Source organism: Bufo bufo, chromosome 5 (genome assembly GCF_905171765.1).
Source record: "Bufo bufo chromosome 5, aBufBuf1.1, whole genome shotgun sequence".
Taxonomy (NCBI): domain Eukaryota; kingdom Metazoa; phylum Chordata; class Amphibia; order Anura; family Bufonidae; genus Bufo; species Bufo bufo.
Genome location: NC_053393.1, coordinates 314,036,261 through 314,063,480, shown reverse-complemented (window position 1 = coordinate 314,063,480; position 27,220 = coordinate 314,036,261). Strand labels below are relative to the sequence as shown.

Here is a 27,220-nt window from a genome sequence, read left to right as displayed (position 1 = left end):
AAAAAAATTAAGATTATTCATTACAATACTATTTTTAAGGATTCCGTTTTTGGTTTACAAAAAGCATTAGTGTAGTAAACCATTACGGTAAATACTTAAAAGACAAACCTACCTTCTTCTTATATTCCTCCAACCTAAAACATAAAAAGAAACACTTTATAAAATACATAGAATGTGTTAAACATAAAAAAATTTTTTTAACACAATTCAATGGCAATTGGCAATATTTAAAAGGGGTTGGCCTGTTTCTAGGAAATTCCTCTGACCTGTGTGCTAGCACTGTGCTGGGAACATACCCGATTCTGTCCATCAGCAGCTTCCATTCATTGACACTGAGGAAAGTCCATCATCTGCAGCTGATAGACGGAATCTTCCATCAGCTGCCATGTTCCCAGCGCAGTGGTGGCACGCAGGTCAGGGGACCTGCCTGTAAATGAATGAACATCAGTGCCAATAGTTTAATAATGCTGGCATGCAGGTACTGTTCCCAGCACATGTGCAGATAGTAATATACAGTGGCCAACCAATTTCAAAGTGTATTCGGATAATTTCAAGTTATCCCCTATGCGTATATTTAGCCACGAATTGCAGGCTACCATTTCACAGAGGATTTCATGACCATATAATTTTCCATCCTTTTGTAAAAAAAAAAAAAAAACTGTACTACTGTGTGAACTGGGCTTTGGGACATCTTTTCTGAATCATATATAAATACAGGACATACAAAAGATATAACTAGGTTGCAAGAGCTGTGTGATTATATATAGATATATTATACTTATTTCAGACAAAGGAATACCTTTGCCGCCTAAAGGCTTGTGAGGAATATGGATTAATATTTACCGTCAGCCATGTCCTCACACCCCCATGTGCTGACAGATAGCAGAGGTAGTGAACTCCACAGGAGGGCCCTGCTTCAAAGCCCCAGGCCTCTTGGCATACTCAGTGTACATGCAAAATTAGTTTCCACCCCCCCCCCCAGGGGGTCCAGGCTTCAAGGAGTAGGTCACACCTCACCTCAACCAGTTTGGAGCCAAAGGAATATTGCAGGAAAAACCCCAGCAGGGGGTATCTGCCTTTGCCCAGGATCAATGAGACCTCCCAGACATGTTGGCACCTACCGTTCATAAGGAATTATGAACCGCCTGGCCATCGCAGGTGCAAACCAGATACATATTTGTGTCCTGGTGGCCACGAGGTACGTTCCCATGGTCTTTGTTTATTGAGACTAGGTCAGGGTAGAGAGATATCCATATCTCCCCATAGACACCACATAACGGTACCAGGTTTGGGCTCTACTTGTAGCCGGAACCCAGGCAGGTCCATTGGTCCCAGAACCATCTCCCTATGACCCTCTGGTCTGGAGCTATGAACCCCTAAAGGGTTTTGTGGGTCATTTGCTGCCAGCCCAGAAGAGGGGGAGTGGACCCCTCCATGAGGCGGGGAGGGGAGGGGCCGGCTACAGGTTAAAAGTCTGGGGCCAGCAAGTAGGCGGGTCTTTCTCTGAAGAGGGGTCACATCCTACACATGTGTTTAGAGGGACCCAGGAAATAGCTGAGTTCATGGCCCTTCATGTGGACTGCAGCAAAGAACATCTCCAAGGAACTTTCATCATACTTGGTAACTGACTTTTACCCTGCTTAACCCTGTTGTAACCATATAACCTGTAATCTGTAACCTCAGACCACTGTATATATTGTCTGTGTATATTGTGTATTATCTAGTGTGCCCATACGGCGATTAAATCTATAATTTAATCTTGTGCTATCTTGTATCTCGATCACGAATCCCCACGTCCGTGTTTTGGCCTAGTTATAAGCTACCGCGGGTTGGTTTCTGACCCTATATAATCCCGTTAGCGGACCGGGTTTATATCAAACTAGAACTGGTGGCAGATACCCAGGCTGAGGAGTCGCTGTTTCACTGCGGCAGTGACCAGGCTCTCTCAGCTTGTTGCCTCTCTGTGCCCGCGTGGACAGAAGGTGTGTGTAAGCTATACCAACCTGACCTTACGTGCTCCCCTGGAGGGCGTAACTTCACGTTTTTGGTAAAACCCTGTGATCATACCAGGTCTCGTGAGCTCGACGTGGTTGACGTCAGCGGGCACGAGGGGTGGTATTCATCACAAGGCTATTTTAATTGTGTGCAGATGGTACATTGTGAAGATGGATCTGTGTGGCAGAATCCTATTGGCGCATTTGTATTTTTAGGTTGTAAAGGTAACATCCAGGTTTTTGCTTAATAAAAGGAATCTTTAGCAGTTTGGGGTCATAAGAGGATAGATTAAAATACCACCACGAGTCATGTCTCCTCATTCTTTTGCACCCTAGACCGAATTTTACGATTTGTAGCATTGCAGACACCATTGTTAGATTCCTCGTTTAGCGATTATACAAAAATTCTTCCATGACAATCCGTTCATCTCCTTCTTGATAGAGATGTGGATATCATTCTTAATCAGTGTTGAGGATGTCATGATATTATGTGAAGCCATTACAATATGGCGCTGGCACCTAGATGTTTACATACCAAAGTTTGTAAAATAATGTACAATGCGCAGATGCCAAGTGTTCTCTTTTCTTGTTTTTGTATTTTAGCCAATGAAACAATGGCTTGAGCCTCAGTAGAGGAACACCCTCTCTGATTATATAAAAACTGCTTAACTTGCTGTAATAAAGGAGAACTGCTTTGACCTTGCCTGGTGTCAGTGTGGTTTCTTCCATGCATGTAAAATCCTAGGATTAAGGGTACTTTCACACTAGCGTTTTTCTTCTCTGGCACCGAGTTCCGTCAAAAGGGCTCAATGCCGGAAAAGAACTGATCAGTTATATTACCATGCATTCTGAATGGAGAGCATTGCGTTCAGGATGTCTTCGGTTCAGGCAAAAGATAAAACTGCAGCATGCTACGGTTTGATCTTCGGCCCAAAAAACTGAAGACTTGCCTGAATTCCATAGGAATGTATTAGTGCCGGATCCAGCATTTAACCGCAGACCGAATAAAAAGGTGAAAAAAATAAATGCCGGATCCGTTTTGCCGGATGACACCGGAAAGACGGATCCGGCATTTCAATGCATTTATCCTGATCAGTCTTACAAATGCCATCAGTTGGCATACGTTTTGCCGGATCAGGCCGGCAGTTCCGGCGACGGAACTGCTTGCCAGATCACTCTGCCGCAAGTGTGAAAGTAGCCCAAGACAATTTGGAGCAGTAGAGCAAATACATTTGGCTCTGATTTAGAGCACCGCTTTAACATTCTCTTGGTCCAATTTTCTCATATAATAGTTAAAAATCAAAAATATATAAAGAAATCTTTGATGTGTGGCATTTGTGCCAACTTCATCCTGGTGTCCTATGACAAGCAAGAATTGCATCAGCGGCACCTGGTTGCAGTATGGCAAAATATTATTGTCCCACCTTCTCAGTTGGTCTCCATCTGAAGATGGAAGAGATCAGCAAAAGATTAAAGGGAATCTGTCGTCACAAAAAAACCTGCAGTTTAAATCACTATGTTTATAAGGGGTTCTCCGGGAACTTAGAAAATGAAGCTACTTAAAATATTACTTTAATTATAAATATATTCCCAAATACCTTTCATTATTTATAATGGCTAGTTTTGTCTAGGGAGCAATCATCAGGGTTAACAAAATGGCTGCTGTCCTATTAATTCACACAAAACCTGTCCTGATCACACATGAGGACAAGTTACTTTACAAAACGGAGGTAAAGAGCTGCCTCATCCTCCTCTACAGGGAATATGATTCTAAATACAGATAAGAAGACATGAGGAGACATGAAGTACAGAGAGGATGGACAGGACAGGCTGTGGTGATGTGTTGCTGTGGTAATGGAGAATGTAAACTAGTGCTGCTGCTCATTAGCCACACCTCACCCTCCTCATCATCTCCATTCTCACAGAGATTCACCTGTATTCAGGATCATATTCCCTGACAAGCAGAGCCAAGAGGAGGATGAGGCAGCACTATGGCTCAATGTGGTGAAGTAACTTGTCTTCCTGTATGATTAGGACAGGTTTTGTGTGTACTGATAGGATGGCGGCCATTTTATTTTTCCTAATGATTGCTCTCTAGACAAATCAAGCCATTCTAAGTAATGAAAGGTATTTGTGAATATATTCATTATAAAATAATATTTAAGTATTTTCATTTTTTTAATTCCTTTAACATATTTTCAAAATTTTTTGATTAGGTTGTTTTTAAATTTTTATGTATTCCATATATTTAAACAAAAAAAATAAAAAATCCAGCAGTTTTTGCACCGGCCACCATGTCTAATAATTGGTGGCACTTCTTTCTACATGACTGTCAGGGTCATGGAAAAAGTGCAGCAGACAGAGGGATGGCAACTGTATTTCCTGTTGACTTGTACCAATCATTTCTAGCTTTAGTGAATAGTACAGTAACATGTACAGCAATGGATAAGCAACAGGATATAAAAAATATACAACTTACTTTTCTTGCCTTCTAATATTATATTTCCAAAAATCTAAAAAAGAGTAAGAAAAAGCAATGAAAAAAAAAACAAAACTTGCAGATACTTTCTATTAGCAAATCTGAGTCTTACAGCTATTTAAATTGTTATGGAGATCATTAACCCCTTCAAGACACAGCAAGTTTTCACCTTAAAAACAGAGCCCAATTTTGCAAATCTGACATGTGTCACATTATGTGGTAATAACTTTGGAATGCTTTTACTTATCAAACTGATTGCAAGACTGTTTTCTTGTGACACGTACTTCACGTTACTGGTAAATTTAGGTCTCTTATCTTCATTTATATACAAAAAAATAATTAAAATTTACGTTAAATGTGGAATAATTCATTAATTTTGTAAAATCGTAATTTATGATAGTGATACCTCACAAAACAGATAATATTCACCATGTGTGTACTTTATATTTTAAGACATTAGAAGACTTAAAAGGGGTATTCCCATCACAGACAATGGGAGCACATCGCTAGGATTTCCCTGGGTCCGGCCGCCGCCAAGCGCTCTCCCCATACAAGTGAATAGGAGCACACCGTACTTGAGCGGCCACCGCTCCCATTCATTTCTATGGAGCCGACTGAAATAGCCGAGCCAGCGCTCAGCTATGTTTGGCGGCCCCATAGAAATGGAGGGCGGCTGTACATGCACAGTGGGCCATCCGTTACCTTCGGTGTAGGTGCGGGTTCCAAAGGTGGGACCCGCACCTATCAGACAATGGGCCATTGTCAGTGATGGGAATACCCCTTTAAGCCATTTTCACACTTGCGTTGTTGTTTTCCGCAAGTTGCAGTGTTGTGTTTAGTCATTAAAAAAAAAATTATATATATATATATATATATATATATATATATATATATATATATATATATATATATAATAATAATAAATTTCTTCTTAACAACAGAGGTATAATTTAAAAGGAATTGTAGATTCACAGCAGCTGGAACACCAAAGGTTGCTGATCTCCGATTTAGGGCTCATGCACACCAACGTATTTTCTTTCAGTCTCTGTTCCTTTTTTTGCTGACCGATGCTGCGGAGGGAACACAGAGAGCGCTGAGAGCAGCGCGATCTGTGTTCCCAATACGTTATCGGAATATCGGCAAAATAGATGCCGATAACTGTCAAAATCCTCAATGTCGATCCCTAGCGTCTTTCACATGGCCGTTTTTTGCGTTCCGTATACGGTCATTTCAATGGTTCCGCAAAAAAAAACTGAATGTACTTCGCATGCATTCCGTATTTCCGTTCCATTGAAAGATGGAAAATGTCCTATATTTGGCCGCAAATCACGTTCCGTGGCTCCATTAAAGTCAATGGGTCCGCAAAAAAAACGGAATGCATACGGAAATGCATCCGTATGTCTTCCGTATCCGTTCCGTTTTTTGCTGAACCATCTATTGAAAATGTTATGCCCAGCCCAATTTTTTCTATGAAATTACTGTATACTGTATATGCCATACGGAAAAACGGAACGGAAACAAAAAAACGGAACAACGGATCCGTTTAAAACGGACCGCAAAACACTGAAAAAGCCATACGGTCGTGTGAAAGAGGCCTAAAGTAAAGACAGGCGAGTTGATTTCAGCGGTCTGTCATTTATAAGTTAAAGGGAATCTGTCACCTGGTTTGAGCATATTAAGGTGTAATTACTGCCATGTACAATTCCATGCCATTACTAATATATCCTTTTTTTTTTTTTTTTTTGAAGGTCAGTTTCCTTTAAGCCCACTAGCTCATCCAATTTTTTGTCCCATCCGACTAATGGCTGCAGATGGAGATCAATGTTAGCAACTACATCATTCAGTATCCTCCACTGAAACATACTGGGGCTGCAACCTGATCATGTGCATGACCTGGACGTCATATTTTAAAGGTGTTGTGCAGTGCTAATATATAGATGACCTATCCTCAGGATAGATCATTAAAAGGGGTTGTCTCATCTCAGTTACTAAGGCGAGATGAGACCCGTCCTGACCATGAGCCCAAACAGCAGAGCTCTCCGGGGCTCACTGTCTCAGTAGCTTCCACTGCTGTGCATGAGAGCTAGAGACAGTGTAGCCCAGCAAGCTATGCCGTTTCTGAGTTAGAGAAATAGCATAGCTTGCTGTGCTCCACTGTTTTCATACCTCTCATGCACCGCGATGGTAGCTACTGAAACAGTGAGAGCTCTTCTGTTTCCAGACTGGCTGGTGGTCGGGACCGTGTCTCATCTTAGTAAATGGTGAGATGACAATCCCTATAATAACAGATCAGCTGTTTCAAGAGGCTGTGGCGCTAGTGCTGCGGCCTTATCAAATTTTAACTGCATGCAGTCTAGATCGTAGCAGCGTCGAAAGGGACTAGAAGATGTAATTACGCTGAACGGCCACAGCAAGTTAGACGGAGTGCAGTTAAGCAGTTAAGAGGCTGTAGAGCTCACACGTGCACCGCAGCCTCTTCAAACAGCTGAACGGCAGGGGTGCCATGAATCAGACCCCTGCCAATCTGATATTATTTACTTATCCTGACCGATAGGTCACCAACATACTACTAGTGCCGCAACCCCTTTAGTGAAAGACGGAATTATGTGGTTGTTAACGTGTCCATAGATGTGCACTCTTCAACTGAACGAAATGCACTCTGTTCCGTGCTGATATAGGTCTCCGATTGGGTAAAATAAGCTTCATTTTGATTGACAGGGACAGATTGTTTCCATTGCCTCGCCTTGTCAAAATGGAGAGGGTGCAGCAGTTTCAGAGATAGCAACACCAGTAGGTGTAACAGCAACGCCCCCATTGCTCCTAGAGGCTCATTTGCATATATTAAAACATCATTTTTCTTAGTAATGCGGGTACATATGAACCTCGGACCAACATAGATGACTTCAGCTGACAAGCACACATGTAACAGGTCAGCCAGCCAGTTTCACAGGTAGAAATCTGCTGACAGGTGCCCTTTAGAAAAGACACCATTTATTTTACTTATTTATATAGCGCTGATATATTCTGCAATGTTTTACAGACATCGCTCTCTGTTCCCACTGGGGCTCAATCCAAATTCCCTATCAGTATGTCTACGGAGGGTGGGAAGATGTTGTCCATGGTCAGATTCGAATCTAGGACCCCAGAGCTGCAAGAAACCAGTGCTAACCACTGAGCCTGCATGCGGCCCATCAAGTAATTAATGAAAATTAAGAAGAAATTCAATCATTTGGAAAGACCCAGTAACCATCAGGTCAGTTGCACATAAGCCAAAAAGAAGTGTATTTTAATTTAAAATTAATTACATACCACTTTTAACACCAATTCGAGAGGTGCAACTCTTTGAATCCTATGAAAAAAAGATAGGGGAAAATGAGAATAGCCATCAATAAAGCATCCTTACTAACTATACTGAAAAAGCAATGCAAGTGTATATAATAACCTTGCCAGCGGGTACTTGAGCAGATAAAACATCTATAATGCTGTAAATTCAGAACTTTAGAGAGAAGTTCCAACTTTATACATTCTTGACTGTATGATTGCTGAAAACCAGCCTTATGCAGCCCATTGTAAAGAACCTGCTAATCAGAGCCCAGGCCTGTCATAAGTTTATATGCAGCCTGTGGGTAGTGTTGTCACACAGGATCCTTCAGCAAGACAGAAACAACATCCTGAAGGACGTTTATGAAGCCCTGTACGCCACAACAGTGGTGCATGCCATGTGTGCACTACCATTTGCAACTTTTTAGACTTCTTGCCACTCTTCAAAATGTAATAAAATGGAAAATCTGCCAAAAAAGAGAAATTTTGAAATTTCATCTCCATTTTTCTTTAATTCTTGTGGAGCACCTAAAGGGTTAACAAAGTTTGTAAAATCATCCCGATCCTCCTCTCGCCGGCATCCCAATGCCCGCGCATGCGCAGTGCCGGCGATTTCCTGGGCTATGATAAGATGACTGTCGGCACTGCGCCTGCGCGGGATTTGGGATGCCGGCGAGAGGAGGATCGGGGTGTTTGCCGCAGAGCGCGGCGCTGAGGAGGGGGCGTTGTTGAGCACTTAGCCGCGCCTCTGGGAGGGGATTTAGATGAACTTGGAGGCGTTATTAGATTTCAAATTTAGGCGGGCACGGCACTTCAGAGGGGCGTTCCTGGGCACCGTGGAGAAAGAAGAACGCCCCTCTGGGCTCCTTACAGCGTCATTTACACATCATAAGAATCGATTTTTTGAAGAAATGACAAGACGGACAATCAAAAGAACAAGACCGATGGAAAAAAGGTACTCTGTTAAACATGGATTCATGAAAAAAAATTTTTGGTAAATTGCTAGTGACAGATTCCCTTTAAATCACTCCACTTTCTGTATAATTAAATAATACCTAAATAAACAAATATAATCATGAATATGAAAATCATACTATTAAAATATTTTTAAAAATGAAAAATCCTAAATAAAGAATTTACAAAAAAAAAAAAATTTTAAAAAGAATTTACAAAACGGCGAATTGCGTAACGGAAAAAATGGTCAAAATGCCCATTTTGCCATTGCTTCTCTTACCCCAAAAAATTTAATAAAAATGATCAAAAAGTCAAGCACACTCCAAAATGGTATCAATAAAAACGACAAATAATTCTGCTAAAAATGAGCCCCTAAACAGATCAGTTAGGGCTCTTTCACACTTGCGTTCTTGTCTTCCGGCATAGAGTTCCGTCGTCGGGGCTCTATGCCGGAAGAATCCTGATCAGGATTATCCTAATGCATTCTGAATGGAGAGAAATCCGTTCAGGATGCATCAGGATGTCTTCAGTTCCGGAACGGAATGTTTTTTGGCCGGAGAAAATACCGCAGCATGCTGCGCTTTTTGCTCCGGCCAAAAATCCGGAACACTTGCCGCAAGGCCGGATCCGGAATTAATGCCCATTGAAAGGCATTGATCCGGATCCGGCCTTAAGCTAAACGTCGTTTCGGCGCATTGCCGGAGCCGACATTTAGCTTTTTCAGAGTGGTTACCATGGCTGCCAAGACGCTAAAGTCCTGGCAGCCATGGTAAAGTGTAGCGGGGAGCGGGGGAGCTGTATACTTACCGTCCGTGCGGCTCCCGGGGCGCTCCAGAGTGACGTCAGGGCGCCCCACACGCATGGATCATGTGATCGCATGGATCACGTCATCCATGCGCATGGGGCGCTCTGACGTCACTCTGGAGCGCCCCGGGAGCCGCACGGACTGTAAGTATACCGCTCCCCCGCTCCCCGCTCCTACTATGGCAACCAGGACTTTAATAGCGTCCTGGGTGCCATAGTAACACTGAACGCATTTGGAAGACGGTTCCGTCTTCAAATGCTTTCAGTACACTTGCGTTTTTCCGGATCCGGCGTGTAATTCCGGCAAGTGGAGTACACGCCGGATCCGGACAACGCAAGTGTGAAAGAGGCCTAAGACGCAAGTATAAAAAAAAAAAAAAAAGTTATGGGGGTCAGAATATGGTGATGTAAAAACTTTTTTTTTTTATCAAAGTAAAAACTTATTTTTACACTATTTAGACATAAAAAACCTACACAAAAACGAAAAAACCTCCGGTATCCTAGGGGTTAAAGCAGACCTTTCATGTTTTTTATTTTTATTATTCTAGATAAATACCTTTACTTGCTGATGCTGCCACCCTGCCTGTTTTTTTTTTTTTTTTTTTTTTTTTTTTTTTTTAAATATGGCTCCTTCTCCCTGGCTCTGACGCTCTCCACTGTGATTAGACCGCAGCACAGCCAGGGAGAAGGAGACGCCCATTGAGAAACCTTGGCGTCTCCTCCTCCCTGTACCGATGCTCAGTATTAACATACTGAGCGGGAAAATTAGAGGGGGGGGCACAGCGGGCATAGGAGTCATTTAAAAAAAAAAAAAAAAAACAGGCAGGGTGGCAGCATCAGTGAGGGTTACCCCGCAAGTAAAGGCATTTATCTAGAATAAAAATAAAAAATACATTTAAAAAGGTAAAAACAATGACGGAATTGCTGTTTTTGTCACCTCACCCCATCCAAAAAAAAAAAAAAGTGAACAAAAAGTCTAATGTATCCCAAAATGATACCAATAAAAACTACAGCAAAAAAACAAGCCCCCACACAGCTACATTGGTGAAAAAATATAAAAAGGTTAAGGACTTTAGTATATGGTGATGCAAAATTTTTAACACAAAAGTGATTTTATGCTGATAAACTAGGGCTGCAGCAAACGATTATTTTAGCAGTCGAGTATTTTATCGATTAATCGAGTACTCTAATAAAAAAAAGAAATTAAACTGTTTTACTTTATAAAAACTCAGACCCCCTGCCATCAGTCCCCAACACCCTTTGTTCCCCCCTGTGCGATCAGCCCAAGTGCATCAGTTCCCCCCAGTGCCATCAGCTCCACTTTCCCCCAGTGCCATCAGCTTCCCCCCCCAGTGCCTTCAGCTCCTCCATTGCCATGTCCCCCACTGCCATGTGATATCCCACAATGCCATCAAATCAGCCCCTCCATGCCATGTCCCCCACTCCCCTAGTGCCATCAGCCCCTCTATTGCCATGTCCCCCTCCCCCAGTGCCTCTATGCCATCTGCCCCCTCCCCCAGTGCCTCCATGCCATCCACCATGTCCCCCATTACCCAAGTGCAATCAGATCAGCCCCTCCATGCCATGTCCCCCAGCGCCATCAGCCCTTCTATACCATTTCTGTCCATGTCCCCCAGCGCCATCAGCCCCTTCAAATCAAAGGTGCCCCCAAAGCCCCTTCCCTCCGGCAGATTCGGGCCCCTGCTAACTTATAATTACCTTTCCTGGCAGTGCGCTGACATGGAGTCCGCAGGAGACGGACCGCATCCTCTTCCCACTTCCAGGCATGCACTAGGCATTTTAGAAACTACGGGATAGGGTGGCAGTATTGTTGGTACTAGTTTAGGGTACAGATGATTTTTGGTTGCTCTAGATTACACTTTTTGTGAGGCAAGATAGCAAGAAATAGCTGCTTTGGCACCGTTTCTATTTTTTGTTATTTACAACATTGATCTGACAGGTTAGATCATGTGATATTTTTATAGACCAGGTTGTCACGGATGCCGCGATATCCAATATGTATACTTATTTTTTTTTAATGTAAATTTTACACAATGATTTCATTTTTTAAGCAAAAAAAGAATCATGTTTTAGTGTTTCCATAGTCCGAGAGCCATAATTTTTTCAGTTTTTGGGCGATTGCCTTGGGTAGGGTATGATTTTTGCGGGATGAGATGACTGTTTTATTGGCACTAATTTTGGGGTGCGTGACTTTTTGATCGCTTGCTATTACACTTTTTGTGATGTAAGGTGACAAAAAAAACTGTTTATTTAGCACAGTTCTTATTTTAATTTTTTTTTACGGTGTTCATCTGAGGGGTTAGGTCATGTGATATTTTTATAGAGCCGGTTGATACGGACGCGGCGATACCTTATATGTATACTTTATTTATTCAAGTTTTACACTATCATTTTTGAAACAAAAAAAAATAATCATGTTTTAGTGTCTCCATATTCTGAGCCATAGTTTTTTTATTTTTTGGGCGATTGTCTCAGGTGTTGCGGGATGAGGTGACGGTTAGATTGGTACTATTTTGGTGGGCAAACGCCTTTTTGTGATGTAAGGTTTATTTAGCACAGTTTTTATTTTTTACTGTGTTCATCTGAGGGGTTAGATCATGTGATATGTATATAGAGCCGGTCGATACGGACGCGGCAATACCTATTATGTATACTTTTTTCCCCCCTACCCCTATTTTTTACTTTATTTGGGGAAAATGAAGTTTTTGTTTATTTTTACTTGAAACTTTAAATTTTTTGGGAGGGAAACTATTTTTTCAACTATTTTTTTCACTTTATTTTTTGTCCCACTTTGGGACTTGAACTTTTGGGGGTCTAATCCTTTACAATGCATTCCAATACTTCTGTATTGGAAAGCATTGGCTGTATGAGTAATACTGTGTGTATTACTCATACAGCTTCCCCGGCCTGTGAGATCCAGGGGGCTGGATCTCACAGGCTCGTCACCGGAAGGCATCGCGCTGCCTTCCATGCCATCGGGTCCCCCCTACAGCCCCATGGGGACCCAATGGCACCACCGCCGCCGCACCAGGTAAAAGCCGCAAACCGCAGGTCTGAATTGACCTGCGATTTGCGGTGATCGCCGACACTGGGGGGGGTCAATGATTTGAGCAGGCACCGGGTTCCTATCACCGCCTGCCGGGCGGCGGCAATTGGAACTATACATGACGTACCGGTACGTCATGGGTCCCTAAGGACTCGGGAACCATGTAGTACCGGTACGTCATAGGTCATTCAGGGGTTAAGGCCCTGGCAGCGCGGTGCGGACGGGAGGCCATGGAGAGGTAAAAGGTTTCTCTTCACTCACGCTCTGTGGTCACGTGATTTAAATGAATCTTAGATGCAGGGAAACTGCATTGAGGATTTTTTTTGCATCGATTACATCGATGAATCGTTGCAGCCCTAAGTAAAACATTTTCCATATGTCCACTCATGTTTGCAGCGTTTTGTAAATGTAATTTAAATTTTTTAGGATCTTATAAAGCTTCGAATTTTAGAAGCAAATTTTTTCATTTTTAAAGCAAATTTTGGAAACCACTTTAAGGACCACTACAATTCTAAGTAACTTTGTCCGGCTTACATAGAGGAAACCACCCAAAAATGACCCCATTGTAAAAAACTACACCCCTCAAGTTATTCAAAACTGAATTACAAACTTCATTAACCATTTAGCTGTTCCACAAGAATTAAAGAAAAAAGGAGATTAAATTTTTACATTTCAGTTTTGTTGGCAGATTTTCTATTTTAATAAATTTTTTCCTGTAACACATGAAGGGTTAACAGCCAAATAAAAATATATTACCCTGATTCTGCAGTTCACAGAAACACCGCATATGTGGTCGTTTAACTGCTTAACAGGCACATGGCAGGGCGCAGAAGGAAAGGAGCGCCATGGTACACCCCTAGAGTTGAAACTCCAAAAAAGTTACCCCATTTTGGAAACTATAGGATAAAGAGGACCTTTCACTCGTAAAAACTATGTGAACTAAGTATGCTGACATATAGAGCGGCGCCCAGGGATCTCACTGCACTTACTATTATCCCCGGGCGCCGCTGCGTTCTCCCGTTATGCCCTCCGGTACCTTTGCTCTGTAAGTTATAGTAGGCGGTGTCTTCCCTTGTCCTGTGGGCGTCTCCTTCTCCGAGGCTGCAGCGCTGGCCAATCGCAGCGCACAGCTCACAGCCTGGGAGAAAAAAAACTCCCAGGCTGTGAGCTGTGCGCTGCGATTGGCCAGCGCTGCAGCCTAGGAGAAGGAGACGCCCGGGGATAATAGTAAGTGCAGTGAGATCCCCGGGCGCCGCTCTACATGGCAGCATACTTAGTTCACATAGTTTTTAAAAGTGAAAGGTCCTCTTTAAGGTGACACTTATTGGTACTATTTTGAATCCAGAGGAAAAAAAGCTGTCTGGTTTGAGAGCTGCACTTATACAAGCAGACAAAACATGAGTTTGTGAGCATTCGCGTGTTTGAGTTCAAGTGTGTGTTTGTATTAAGTCTGTGACTTTAGATTCAGGGACTTTAGGAGAGGACTACAGTGAGTTAGATTCTTATCACTGCACTGTATTGTATTTTTTCTTGCTTAATCCCCATTTAGTATGCGTTTCATTATTGACAGTGCATTTCAGTGCACATCTTGTCTAATGTATGCATTCCTGGAAGAGCCGTTTGAGGGTGGGTGCATATCATTGTTCAAAATGTGAGCAAATTGCCTGTTTGGAATCGCACATAGTTGACAATTTGGAAAAAAAGAGTTAGGTGCTCACTAAGTAAGCACTCTATGGGGTAGATGTGGAGGGGGGTGGTGGTAGCGAGGAGGCTCAGGAAAGTAAGGTAGCTAGCTGGATAACAGTTAGAAAGCGGGGTAAAGGGAAGAGTGCCAGGGAGGCTAGCCCTGATCTGACATACCCCAACAAGTTTGCAAGGTTGGCAGATGATGGGGAGATCAGTTCAGGGAGAGCACTGCTGCAGCCTGACACTTCCTCTGCCAGTCAGGGGAATGTCAGCTCCAGTAAGCAGGGGACCAGGAGATCAGGGCAGGCCAGACAGGTGCTGGTAGTGGGAGACTTAGGGGTACAGATAGGGCGATCGGTCACAAAGACCGGGATCATCAAACAGTGTGCTGTATTCCTGGCGCTAGAGTTCGACACATCGCAGATCAGGTTATTAGGTTACTGGGAGGGGCTGAAGAAGATCCAGCAGTCATGGTCCATATCGGAACCAATGACAAAGTTAGTGGTAGGTGGAGCGTCCTTAAAAATGATTTTAGGGATTTAGGTCACAAGTTTAGGGCAAGGATTTCAAAAGGTAGTGTTTTCCGAAATACTACCTGTACCACGAGCCACACAAGAAAGGCAGTAGGAGATTAGAGAGTTTAACAAGTGGCTCAAGAACTGGTGTATGAAGGAGGGGTTTGGGTTCCTTGAGAACTGGGCCAACTTCTCTGTTGGCTACAGGCTATCATAGGGATGGGTTGCATCTCAGTGGGGAAGGGGCAACTGTGTTGGGGGAGAAGATCGCTAGAAGGTCGGATGAGTGTTTAAACTAGGGACTGGGGGGAGAGGGTAATTACGTTACAGGATGGGAAGATAGTGCAGATAGAGACCGGGAGCGAGGTAATGGAACTGGAGGAGGAATGGAAGGAGGGACTAGAACAGTTCAGAAGGAAAGGTGTAGGGTAAAAATTATGCATAAACCTCTTAAATTGTATGTATACTAATGCCAAAATACTGACTAATGAAACTCGTGAACTTGAATTAGTGATGTGTGAGGAGGACTATGACATAGTGGGAATAACAGACATGGCTGGATGATGGCTATGACTGGACAGTTAATGTACAGGGTAACAGTCAGTTTAGAAAGGATCACTAAAAACGGAGAGGGGGAGGGGTCTGCCTTTATGTAAAGTCCTGTCTAAAGCCCACAGTCCGAGAAGATATAAGTGAGGGACATGAACATGTGGAGTCACTGTGGGTAGAAATACATGGAGGCAAAAACAATAATAAATTACTAATAGGAGTTTATAATAAACCACCTAATCTACCAGAGTCCACAGAAAATCTGCTACAAAATGAGATAAGACGAGTCGGCAGATCATAATGAGGTAGTTATTATGGCGGACTTAAACTACCAAGATATAGACTTGGAAACTGAAACCTATATATCTCATAAATGAAACAGGTTCTTGGCAATAACCAAAGACAATTACCTTTCCCAACTGGTTCAAGACCCGACTAGAGGGACGGCCATACTGGACTTCGTATTAACCAATAGACCTGACAACAGATGTGCAGGATCGGGGACACCTAGGAAAAGTAATAACCTTCCAATGGTCATTTAAAAAAAGAGCGTTTCTTCAGGGAGGAACAAAAAATACCAAACTTCAAAAAACTACATTTAGCCAACTAAGAGAGGACATAGGCCAGCAGAGTACTGCCTGCCGGATCAGTCAAAACGCATGCAAACTGATGCCATTTGTCAGTCGGATCAGGATCTATATGCCAAATACATTGAAATGCCGTATCCGTCTCTCTGGTGTCATCCGGAAAAATGGATACGGCATTTATTTTATTTTTTCAAATTTTTTGCGGTCTGAGCATGCGCAGACTGCAATGCCGGATCCGTTTTGCAGGAGCACTCGGGGACGGATCTGGCATTAATGCATGTCAATGGGAAAGTGTTCCGGAGTTTTGGACGGAGATAAAACTGCAGCATGCTGCGGTATTATCTCAGTCCTGAAAAGTCAAAAAGACTGAACTGAAGACATCTTGAACGGATTTCTCTCCATTCAGAATGCATTAGGATAAAACTGATAAGTTATTTTCCGGTATTGAGCCCCTAGGACGAATAATAAAAGAATAACGCTAGTGTGAAAGTACCCTACCTGGGACAAACTCCTCAAAAATAAAAATACAGCCACAAAATGGGATATTTTTAAAAGCATCCTAAAATCTTATTGAGAGGTACATACCTTATGGAAATAAAAGGTTAAGGAACAAGAAATACATAGAACTGTAAAGCAAGCAATAAATGACAAAAAGAAAGCATTTCAATCACAAACAGGGGAGTAGCGAGGAAGCACTGAAAAACTATAAAAGGAAAAAAATTGAATATGTAAAAAAAACTAATAAAAACAGCCAAAAAGAGCAAAACTAACCCTAAAATGTTCTTCAATCATAAATGGTAAAAAGTATAAATCTGAAGGTGCCGGCCCTTTACAGAGTAATGAGGAGGGAGTTGCAGAGAGCAAAGGAGAAAGCAAAGCTATTAAAAATATTTTCCTGACGCCTCCACAACGGCACTACGTGGAGGATTACCCCGCCTTCTTCAGGGACAGGAAACAGCTTTCGAGCCCAGCCAATAAAGGGCCCCCTCCCTCTTACCTTGTCAGTTGTTTCCTGTCCCTCAGAAGGTCGGGATCTCGAGCACCAGCATTATTTCCGCGCGGCCTTTAGGTTTGTTGTCCCGGCGCTGCTGGAGGGCCGTCGCAGGGGAGAGGATCGCGGGACCCGGCGGTTTGGTCCGTCCTTCCCTTGGTGAAACGCCAGCTGCGCTGGCCACCCCCGGACTGTTCTCCGCGTTCTTGGGAACCGGCGTCTGTGCGGCTTGAGGGGGCGTTCCTGGGCCTGGGAACGCCCCCATATGCCTCCCATAGCTGATGCGCTCGCCTCTGTGACGCGGATGATCGAGTCATCAGAAGGGGCCGGCGTTCGATCATAAGGCGGAAGTGCGGGCTGTCGGCGTCCTGCAGCTCCTAAAGCGCTTCACGGGCGAACCAACAATGCAAGCCGAAGGCGACTCCCCCAAAAAGCCCACAGATTCCTCCAGGCCTTCTAGCCCGGTAAGCCTCCTCCCTATTCCATGTATGAGGGGTGCTCGTTTGTCAAAGCACTTATATGTACTTGCACCCGGTTTTCTTCTGGTGGTGGTTCCCAAAAATAAAAATAAAAAATAAAATAAAGGGAGATAAATAAATAATACATTCTTGCTGTTTGTGTCTCCTAGGGGAGAGAACCTTCTAAAAAGGAACTATCCATCAGAAGAAAATGTGCTATGTGCAAAAAAACGCTTTCTGGCTCTCAAAAAGTCTTTATGCCAAAAATGCTGCGACAAAGTGGTCTCAGAAGAAACCCCTTCCTTGGTGGAGACTCTGAGAAATATGATTAAAGAAGTAGGGTCAGCGGTAGAAGCAAAGCTATCTGCCATACAGCCCAGACCTTCTACTTCTAGCACCCCCATTATGGAGCAAGATTCTGATCTTGATGGAGAAATTTCATCTGGCCCAGACTGATATTTCGGAAGACACCTATGGTCGACCCCTGTGTTCTGTAGAAGAGACAGAATCCTTGTTAAAAAATATCAGAGCTACCATTAATCTGGAAGAAGCGAAAGAGCCACTATCTGTACAAGATCAGATGTTTGCAGCTCTAGGAGACAAGAACAAAATGTGTTTTTCCTGTCCACGCTAATATTAAGTCCTTAATCCAAAACGAATGGAAAGACCCTGAAAAAGAGACAATCCGCCTCTAAAATATTCAAGAGAAAATATCCATTTGGGGAAGAGGACTCGGCCACTTGGGATAAGACGCCTAAAGGTGGATGCCCCCGTGGCAAGAATAAAAATAAAAAAAATAAAAAAAATAAAAAAAATAAAAAAAATCTGCTCTACCCTTTGAAGACCTGGGACTTCTTAAGGATCCCATGGATAAAAAAATTGAAAGTCTCCTAAAGACATGGGAATCCTCCACCGCTGTATTGATACCAGGTATTTCAGCAACCTACACCGCCAGAACCCTGTCTCTGTGGTTGGGACAATTAGAGGAGCATATTGAATCCGGTACGCCTAGAGAAGACTTCCTTGCTTCAATCCCTATACTGAAGCAGGCTGCCAATTTTACCGCCGACGCTTCAGCAGATATAGTAAAACTATCTGCCAGAACAGCCGCCCTATCAAACGCTTCACGGAGAGTTATTTGGTTGCATACCTGGTCAGGTGATACAGCGTCGAAAAATAAACTTTGTTCTCTACCGTGTGAAGGAGACAGAGTTTTTGGCACGGCTCTGGATGACATCTTGGAAAAAGCCTCGGATAGGGGCTTTCCCAATGAATCAAAGTTTTTTTTTTACAAAAGACGTTACTTTCGGCCCCAGAAACGTGGTAATTTTGACCAAAAAAAAGAAGAACTCAGGACAATCTTGGCAGTTTACCAGAGGGAAAGGGTTCTTGTTTAACCCTGACAAGTCCACGCGCACATCCTCCCAATGACGCCAGAGGGGCCGTAGGGGGAAGACTCAGGTTTTTCCACTCTGCCTGGGAGAATATTCAAGCTTGCCCCTGGGTACTAGAGGGGATAGAAAATGGATTCAGTCTGGAGTTTAATCTTTATCCCCCAGACCGATATATGGAAAACATAAAAACTAAAAGCGGAGAACCAAAAAGGCAATGGACCTACAGATATCGCTCCTGCTGGAGAAAAGGGCCATCGTTCCTGTACCAGTGGAAGAATGAAAGGAAGGGTTTTATTCACCGATTTTTCTGGTAAAAAAAAAAAAACGAACGGCTCCTTCAGAGCAATTATAAATTTGAAAGCCCTAAACAAGTACATAGTGTACAAAAGGTTCAAGATGGAGTCAATAAAATCCGTGACCAACCTCCTTCAGAAAGACTGTTTCATGGTAACATTAGACCTGGCAGACACCTACCACCATGTTCCAATCCGAGGGAAAGACCAGAAGTTTTTGAGGACGGCAGTATGGTTCAAAGGATCCCTATGTCACTACCAGTTCCATGTTCTTCCATTTGGCCTCAGTTCAGCACCAAGACTAATCACGAAGGTCATGACGGAAGTGGAAAACATTTTCATCTGGCAGGGATCCTATTGATCCCATACTTGGACGATTTTTTGATTGCGGCTCCATCGGAAGACCTCTTGTTTTGTCATCTTCAGATTATACAGAAGACCCTGACCAACCTAGGATGGATAATCAACAAAGAAAAATCATGTCTGCTTCCCTCAAAAAGAATGACATTTTTGGGAGTTCTGCTGGACTCAATGCTGATGTCTTCCTTCCTTCCAGAGCAAAAACAGGACACCTTGATTTCCAGCATCGAGAATTTCCGGAGACAGAAGCGTCCCTTTCACCGGAAAATAATGACAATCCTGGGTCTTATGACTTCAACAATTCCGTCGGTAAAATGGGCCCAGCACCATACAAGAGAGCTCCAGTCCTTTCTTTTGGAGAGCTGGGACAAAAAACAAACTTCCTTAAACAAAAGAATAAAAATCCCATCTCGTGTAAAGACATCCTTATCTTGGTGGATGAGTCGAACAAATCTTTCCCGAGGCGTGGTCTGGAAACCAACGAATCAAGTAGTCATCACTACGGATGCCAGCCAACATGGGTGGGGAGCCCACATGGGAAAACGGTTGCAGCAGGGTCTGAGGGAATCTCACCTACGACAAGCCTTCGTCAAATTTGAGAGAGCTGACCGCAGTATGGGAAGCCCTAAAAGCCTTTGCCCCTTTCATCCTCCTGAAGAATATAAAGATCCTATCAGACAATTCAACGACTGTGACCTACTTGAACAAGCCGGAGGGGGGGGGGGGGGGATAGGAAACAAGGAGTCGCTCCCTTTCCTTGGTGACAGGGAAAATCCTAAGATGGGCAGAGAAAAATCTACCGTCTCTATCCGCAACCCATGTGAGGGGAAAAGAAAATCAAGTGGCGGACTTCCTCAGCAGAGACCGACTAAGGGCAGGAGAATGGACTCTGAACAAACAGGTCTTCAAACAAATCTGTTCCAGATGGGGCACTCCAAGTGTCGACCTGTTTGGCACAAGGAAAAACACACAGGTCAGGGATTTTTTCTCCCTCTCAGTCCTAGATTGCCCCTTGTGTGGACGCCTTGTCAACACGTTGGCCCCAACAACTACTCTATGCCTTTCCCCTGATACAAAGGGTATTAGCCAAGATCATGGAGGAAAATGCCCAGATCATACTGATAACTCCGTTCTGGCCCAGAAGATCGTGGTTCCCAGTCCTAAAGAACCTTGCAGGGGAAGACTTTTGGATCCTCCCTCCCCAACCGGATCCATTGTCTCAGGGCCCAGTTGTTCATCCCAGAGTCACCCAGCTTCACTTAACAGCCTGGAGGCTGAAAGGAGTATACTAAGAAGGAAAGGTTTTTCAGAGGCAGTAATATCCACCCTTTTGCAAAGTAGAAAATCTGTTACATCAAGAATATATCTGAGAGCCTGGGAAGCCTTTCTGAGGTTTAGTGGCGGCAAATATGACCCTTCTGGAGAACTTCAGGTGGCGCTAATCCTGGACTTCCTTCAAGCAGGACTAGATAAGGGACCATCTGCGTCCTCGGAGATGGAAAAATTATTTCATAACCTAGACGTTAGGAGATGCGTCCTACAATATATGGAGGCCACGAAAGATCTAAGGAAATCAAACCAGCTACTTGTACAATATCTGGGTCTGCATCGTGGACAGGCAGCTAGCAAGACTTCCATCTCAAGATAGATCAAGGCCTGCATTGTCCTAGCCTATGAACCGGAAGGGCTAACACCTCCACCCTTGTTGAGAGCCCACTCCACCAGGGCATTGGCCACATCCTGGGCTGAAGGGGCCTCGGCCTCGATAGAAGAAATATGTCGGGCAGCCACATGGTCCAATCCTGGCACCTTTTTTAAACATTACAGATTGGACGTCTCTACAAATAGAGACTTGTCCTTTGGACGCAGAGTCCTGTCGGCAGTTGTCCCACCCTGATCATGTTTTCTATATTATTCCTCCACGTAGTGCCGCTGTGCAGGCGTCAGGAAAAAATAATAATTACTCTTACCGGTAATTGGATTTTCCTTTAGCCTCCACAACGGCACGAGGAATTCCTCCCCAAAAAAATAAAAAAATTGATATTTTCGAATGTTTAACATTTTTGATTCTATTACGGTCAGGAGAATTAATCCTGACCTCGTATATTGAACGATAGTTATTGATGTTATTTACCTTATTAAATTTGAATTGTTTGCATCTATGTTTGAGTACTAGGTTACTAACTGACAAGGTAAGAGGGAGGGGGCCCTTTATTGGCTGGGCTCGAAAGCTGTTTCCTGTCCCTGAAGAAGGCGGGGTAATCCTCCACGTAGTGCAGTTGTGGAGGCTAAAAGGAAAATCCAATTACCGGTAAGAGTAATTATTATTTTTTTCTCCACTGTATTCACCGAGGAAAATAAACAGTCAAATGAAATGCAGAATGTAAAAGTAAAATTCCCCATTAACCACCTCAGCCCCCAGTGCTTAAACACCCTGAAAGACCAGGCCACTTTTTACACTTCTGACCTACACTACTTTCACCATTTATTGCTCGGTCATGCAACTTACCACCCAAATGAATTTTACCTCCTTTTCTTCTCACTAATAGAGCTTTCATTTGGTGGTATTTCATTGCTGCTGACATTTTTACTTTTTTTGTTATTAATCGAAATTTAACGATTTTTTTGCAAAAAAATGACATTTTTCACTTTCAGTTGTAAAATTTTGCAAAAAAAAAGACATCCATATATAAATTTTGCTCTAAATTTATTGTTCTACATGTCTTTGATAAAAAAAAAATGTTTGGGTAAAAAAAAAATGGTTTGGGTAAAAGTTATAGCGTTTACAAACTATGGTACAAAAATGTGAATTTCCGCTTTTTGAAGCAGCTCTGACTTTCTGAGCACCTGTCATGTTTCCTGAGGTTCTACAATGCCCAGACAGTACAAACACCCCACAAATGACCCCATTTCGGAAAGTACACACCCTAAGGTATTCGCTGATGGGCATAGTGAGTTCATAGAACTTTTTATTTTTTGTCACAAGTTAGCGGAAAATGATTTTTTTTTTCTTACAAAGTCTCATATTCCACTAACTTGTGACAAAAAATAAAAAGTTCTATGAACTCACTATGCCCATCACGAAATACCTTGGGGTCTCTTCTTTCCAAAATGGGGTCACTTGTGGGGTAGTTATACTGCCCTGGCATTCTAGGGGCCCAAATGTGTGGTAAGGAGTTTGAAATCAAATTCTGTAAAAAATGACCTGTGAAATCCGAAAGGTGCTCTTTGGAATATGGGCCCCTTTGCCCACCTAGGCTGCAAAAAAGTGTCACACATCTGGTATCTCCGTACTCAGGAGAAGGTGGGGAATGTGTTTTGAGGTGTCATTTTACATATACCCATGCTGGGTGAGATAAATATCTTGGCAAAAGACAACTTTTCCCATTTTTTTATACAAAGTTGTATTTTGCCAAGATATTTCTCTCACCCAGCATGGGTATATGTAAAATGACACCCCAAAACACATTCCCCACCTTCTCCTGAGTACGGAGATACCAGATGTGTGACACTTTTTTGCAGCCTAGGTGGGCAAAGGGGCCCATATTCCAAAGAGCAGCTTTCGGATTTCACAGGTCATTTTTTACTGAATTTGATTTCAAACTCCTTACCACACATTTGGGCCCCTAGAATGCCAGGGCAGTATAACTACCCCACAAGTAACCCCATTTTGGAAAGAAGAGACCCCAAGGTATTCGCTGATGGGCATAGTGAGTTCATGGAAGTTTTTATTTTTTGTCACAAGTTAGTGGAATATGAGACTTTGTATGAAAAAAATAAAAAAATAAAAAATCATCATTTTCCACTAACTTGTGACAAAAAATAAAAAATTCTAGGAACTTGCCATGCCCGTCACGGAATACCTTGGGGTGTCTTCTTTCCAAAATGGGGTCACTTGTGGGGTAGTTATACTCCCCTGGCATTTTCCAGGGGCCCTAATGTGTGGTAAGTAGGTAAATGACCTGTGAAATCTTTGGAATGTGGGCCCCTTTGCCCACCTAGGCTGCAAAAAAAGTGTCACACATCTGGTATCTCCGTACTCAGGAGAAGGTTGGGAATGTGTTTTGTGGTGTCATTTTACATATACCCATGCTGGGTGAGAGAAATATCTTGGCAAAAGACAACTTTTCCCATTTTTTTTTATCTCACCCAGCATAGGTATATGTAAAAAGACACCCCAAAACACATTCCTCAACTTCTCCTGAATACAGAGATACCAGATGTGTGACACTTTTTTGCAGCCTAGGTGGGCAAAGGTGCCCAAATTCCTTTTAGGAGGGCATTTTTAGACATTTGGATACCAGACTTCTTCTCACACTTTGGGGCCCCTAAAATGCCAGGGCAGTATAAATACCCCACATGTGACCCCATTTTGGAAAGAAGACACCCCAAGGTATTCAATGAGGGGCATGGCGAGTTCATAGAAAAAAAAAAAAAATTTGGCACAAGTTAGCGGAAATTGATTTTTTTGATTTTGTTCTCACAAAGTCTCCCTTTCCGCTAACTTGGGACAAAAATTTCAATCTTTCATGGACTCAATATGCCCCTCAGCGAATACCTTGGGGTGTCTTCTTTCCAAAATGGGGTCATTTGTGGGGTGTTTGTACTGCCCTGGCATTTGAGGGTCTCCGCAATCATTACATGTATGCCCAGCATTAGGAGTTTCTGCTATTCTCCTTATATTGAGCATACAGGTAATGAGATTTTTTTTTTCCGTTCAGCCTCTGGGCTGAAAGAAAAAAATGAACGGCACAGATTTCTTCATTCGCATCGATCAATGTGGATGAAAAAATCTCTGCCAAAAAAAGAAAAAGGAGGGGAAAGGCGTCTGCCAGGACATAGGACCTCCGCCCAACATCCATACCCACTTCAGCTCGTATGCCCTGGCAAACCCGATTTCTCCATTCACATCAAATCGATGTGGATGAATAAATCATTGCCGGGATTTTTTTTTTTATATATACAAAGTGTTTGCCAAAGTATATGAACACCGCCACCTCCTCAGCTCATATGCCTCGGCAAACATATCTTTTACTGCAGAGGAGAAATCTCGTCTTGCAGCGCCGCATACACCGACTTGCGTGTAATCTGACAGCAGCGCAATGCTTCTGTCCGAATGCACATCAGTGCTGCAGCTAGTCGATCGGTTGGTCCACCTGGAAGGTAAAAAAAACAAAACAAAAAAGAAAAAACCAGGCCGCAAAGCAATAACTTTATTAACTTTAGAACAGAACATATTAACTTTTTTTTAACTTTTTTACTTAATCGGTAATTTTTTTTTTTGTTTAGTTTTTTTTACCTTTATAGAACAAACCTCTCCTTCCCCATGGGACAATGTGCAAAGCGCAAATCGCCCAAAGATGTGGCGAAGTACGTTATGCACTTTATCCCAGGTGAAAGGAGAGGTTTGCAGCAGCTGTGAGTAAAAGGGCCCTAATAGCCCTGTGTGCCTGTCCTGTGAGATGCAATCCCTATGCTAGGTGTACCTGTGTGTGGTACTTCCGGAAACACTCACCTAAGCATAGGGCAGGGTGGTCAGGGCAGTCAGGACAGAAATAGCAGGTGTCACGCTTTATTCCACTCCTGCTACAGACACAAATTTTTTTTCGGGGTGGCGGTTGGGTTGAGGTACCAGCAACGACACTGGGGAAATGTCGCTCGTGTAGACGGCTAACTACACTGGTGGATGGGGCCACGGAACCTCCTGGGTAAAGGAGGTTCGCGATGATCTCTTCCTGGAATTTGAGGAAGGATCCTGTTCTCCCAGCCTTACTGTAGAGAACAAAACTATTGTACAGCGCCAATTGAATTAAATATACAGACACCTTCTTATACCAGCGTCTGGTTCTGCGGGAAACTAAATAGGGAGCCAACATCTGGTCATTGAAGTACACCCCTCCCATGAGCGCATTATAGTCGTGGACTGAGAGGGGCTTTTCAATGACACCGGTTGCCCTTTCAATTTGGATTGTCGTGTCTGCGTGAATGGAGGAGAGCATGTAAACGTCACGCTTGTCTCTCCATTTCACCGCGAGCAGTTCTTCGTTACACAAGGCAGCCCTCTCCCCCCCCCTTGCAAGACGGGTGGTTACAAGCCGTTGGGGGAAGCCCACGTGACTAGTTCGCGCGGTGCCACAGGCGCAAATCCGTTCTAGAAACAAATGCCTAAAGAGGGCCACACTTGTGTAAAAATTGTCCACATAAAGATGGTACCCCTTGCCGAATAAGGGTGACACCAAGTCCCAGACTGTCTTCCCACTGCTCCCCAGGTAGTCAGGGCAACCGACCGGCTCCAGGGTCTGATCTTTTCCCTCATAGATCCGAAATTTGTGGGTATAGCCTGTGGCCCTTTCACAGAGCTTATACAATTTGACCCCATACCGGGCACGCTTGCTTGGGATGTATTGTTTGAAGCCAAGGCGCCCGGTAAAATGTATTAGGGACTCGTCTACGCAGATGTTTTGCTCAGGGGTATACAAATCTGCAAATTTCTGGTTGAAATGGTCTATGAGGGGCCGAATTTTGTGGAGCCGGTCAAAAGCTGGGTGGCCTCTGGGACGGGAGGTGGTGTTGTCGCTAAAATGCAGAAAACGCAGGATGGTCTCAAATCGTGTCCTGGACATAGCAGCAGAGAACATGGGCATGTGATGAATTGGGTTCGTGGACCAATATGACCGCAATTCATGTTTTTTTGTCAGGCCCATTTTGAGGAGAAGGCCCAGAAAAATTTTAAGTTCGGAAACTTGGACTGGTTTCCACCGGAAAGGCTGGGCATAATAGCTTTCCGGGTTTGCGGTTATAAATTGTGTGGCATACTGGTTGGTCTCTGCCACAACTAAGTCCAAGAGCTCCGCAGTCAAGAACAGCTCAAAAAATCCCAGGGCCGAACCGATTTGAGCCGTCTCAACCCGAACTCCAGACTGGGCGGTGAAAGGGGGAACTACAGGTGCGGCTGAAGTTGGTGACTGCCAATCAGGGTTTGCCAGCACCTCAGGGACTCTAGGGGGTCTACGGGACTGTCTGCGCGGTGGCTGCGACGGGGTAACTACTGCACGTGCCACCGTACCAGCTTCAACTGCCCTTCTGGTGCTCGCTACTTCACCATGTTGTACGGCAGTGCTGGTACTAGGTCCAGGAAGGGCTGCGCTGCTGGTGTATGCCTCACCACGTGATCCGGCAGCGACAGCCCCACTCTGCTGCTCTTGAAGCGGATCCTCCATAACCTGTGGTCTAGCGACACGGGGCCGGGTACGCCTGGTGCTGCCAGGGACCTCCACCTCCTCGTCCGAACTTTGGGTCAGAGAGCCACCGCTTTCCACAGGTTCATATTCTGACCCGCTAGATTCGTCAGATGAGGGTTCCCACTCCTCATCCGACTGGGTCAGAATCCTGTAGGCCTCTTCAGAAGAATACCCCCTGTTTGACATTTTGGACTACTAAATTTAGGGGTATTCCCTGAGACTACCCAAGAAAAAAAGCAAACCTGTCTTACAAAGGGGAGGCTAGCGAAGTACCGGAGGCCGCTGCGGTTGATAAAAAAAATATCAAAACTGATTTTTTTATCGCCGCAGTGCGTGTAAAGTGAATGTGCAGTGATCAAAAAATAATAATTTTTTGTCACTGCGGTGGGGCGGGTGTGGGTGAACGCACGTGTGGGCGACCGATCAGGCCTGATCGGGCAAACACTGCGTTTTGGGTGGAGGGCGAACTAAAGTGACACTAATACTATTATAGATCTGACCGTGATCAGTTTTGATCACTTACAGAT

The 27,220-nt window shown here is 43.7% G+C and overlaps 1 protein-coding gene across 1 annotated transcript in view; it reads right to left on the bottom strand.

The window, feature by feature from the left end:
* Positions 1–27,220, bottom strand: part of LOC121001209 — a 119,013-nt gene that overhangs the window by 55,476 nt on the left and 36,317 nt on the right. The window contains exons 8-10 of the mRNA XM_040432174.1: positions 7,783–7,822; positions 4,474–4,507; positions 113–134 (exon numbers count right to left, since the gene is read on the bottom strand). Coding sequence (XP_040288108.1) covers positions 113–134; positions 4,474–4,507; positions 7,783–7,822 — 96 coding nt within the window. The remainder of the gene's footprint in view (positions 1–112; positions 135–4,473; positions 4,508–7,782; positions 7,823–27,220) is intronic.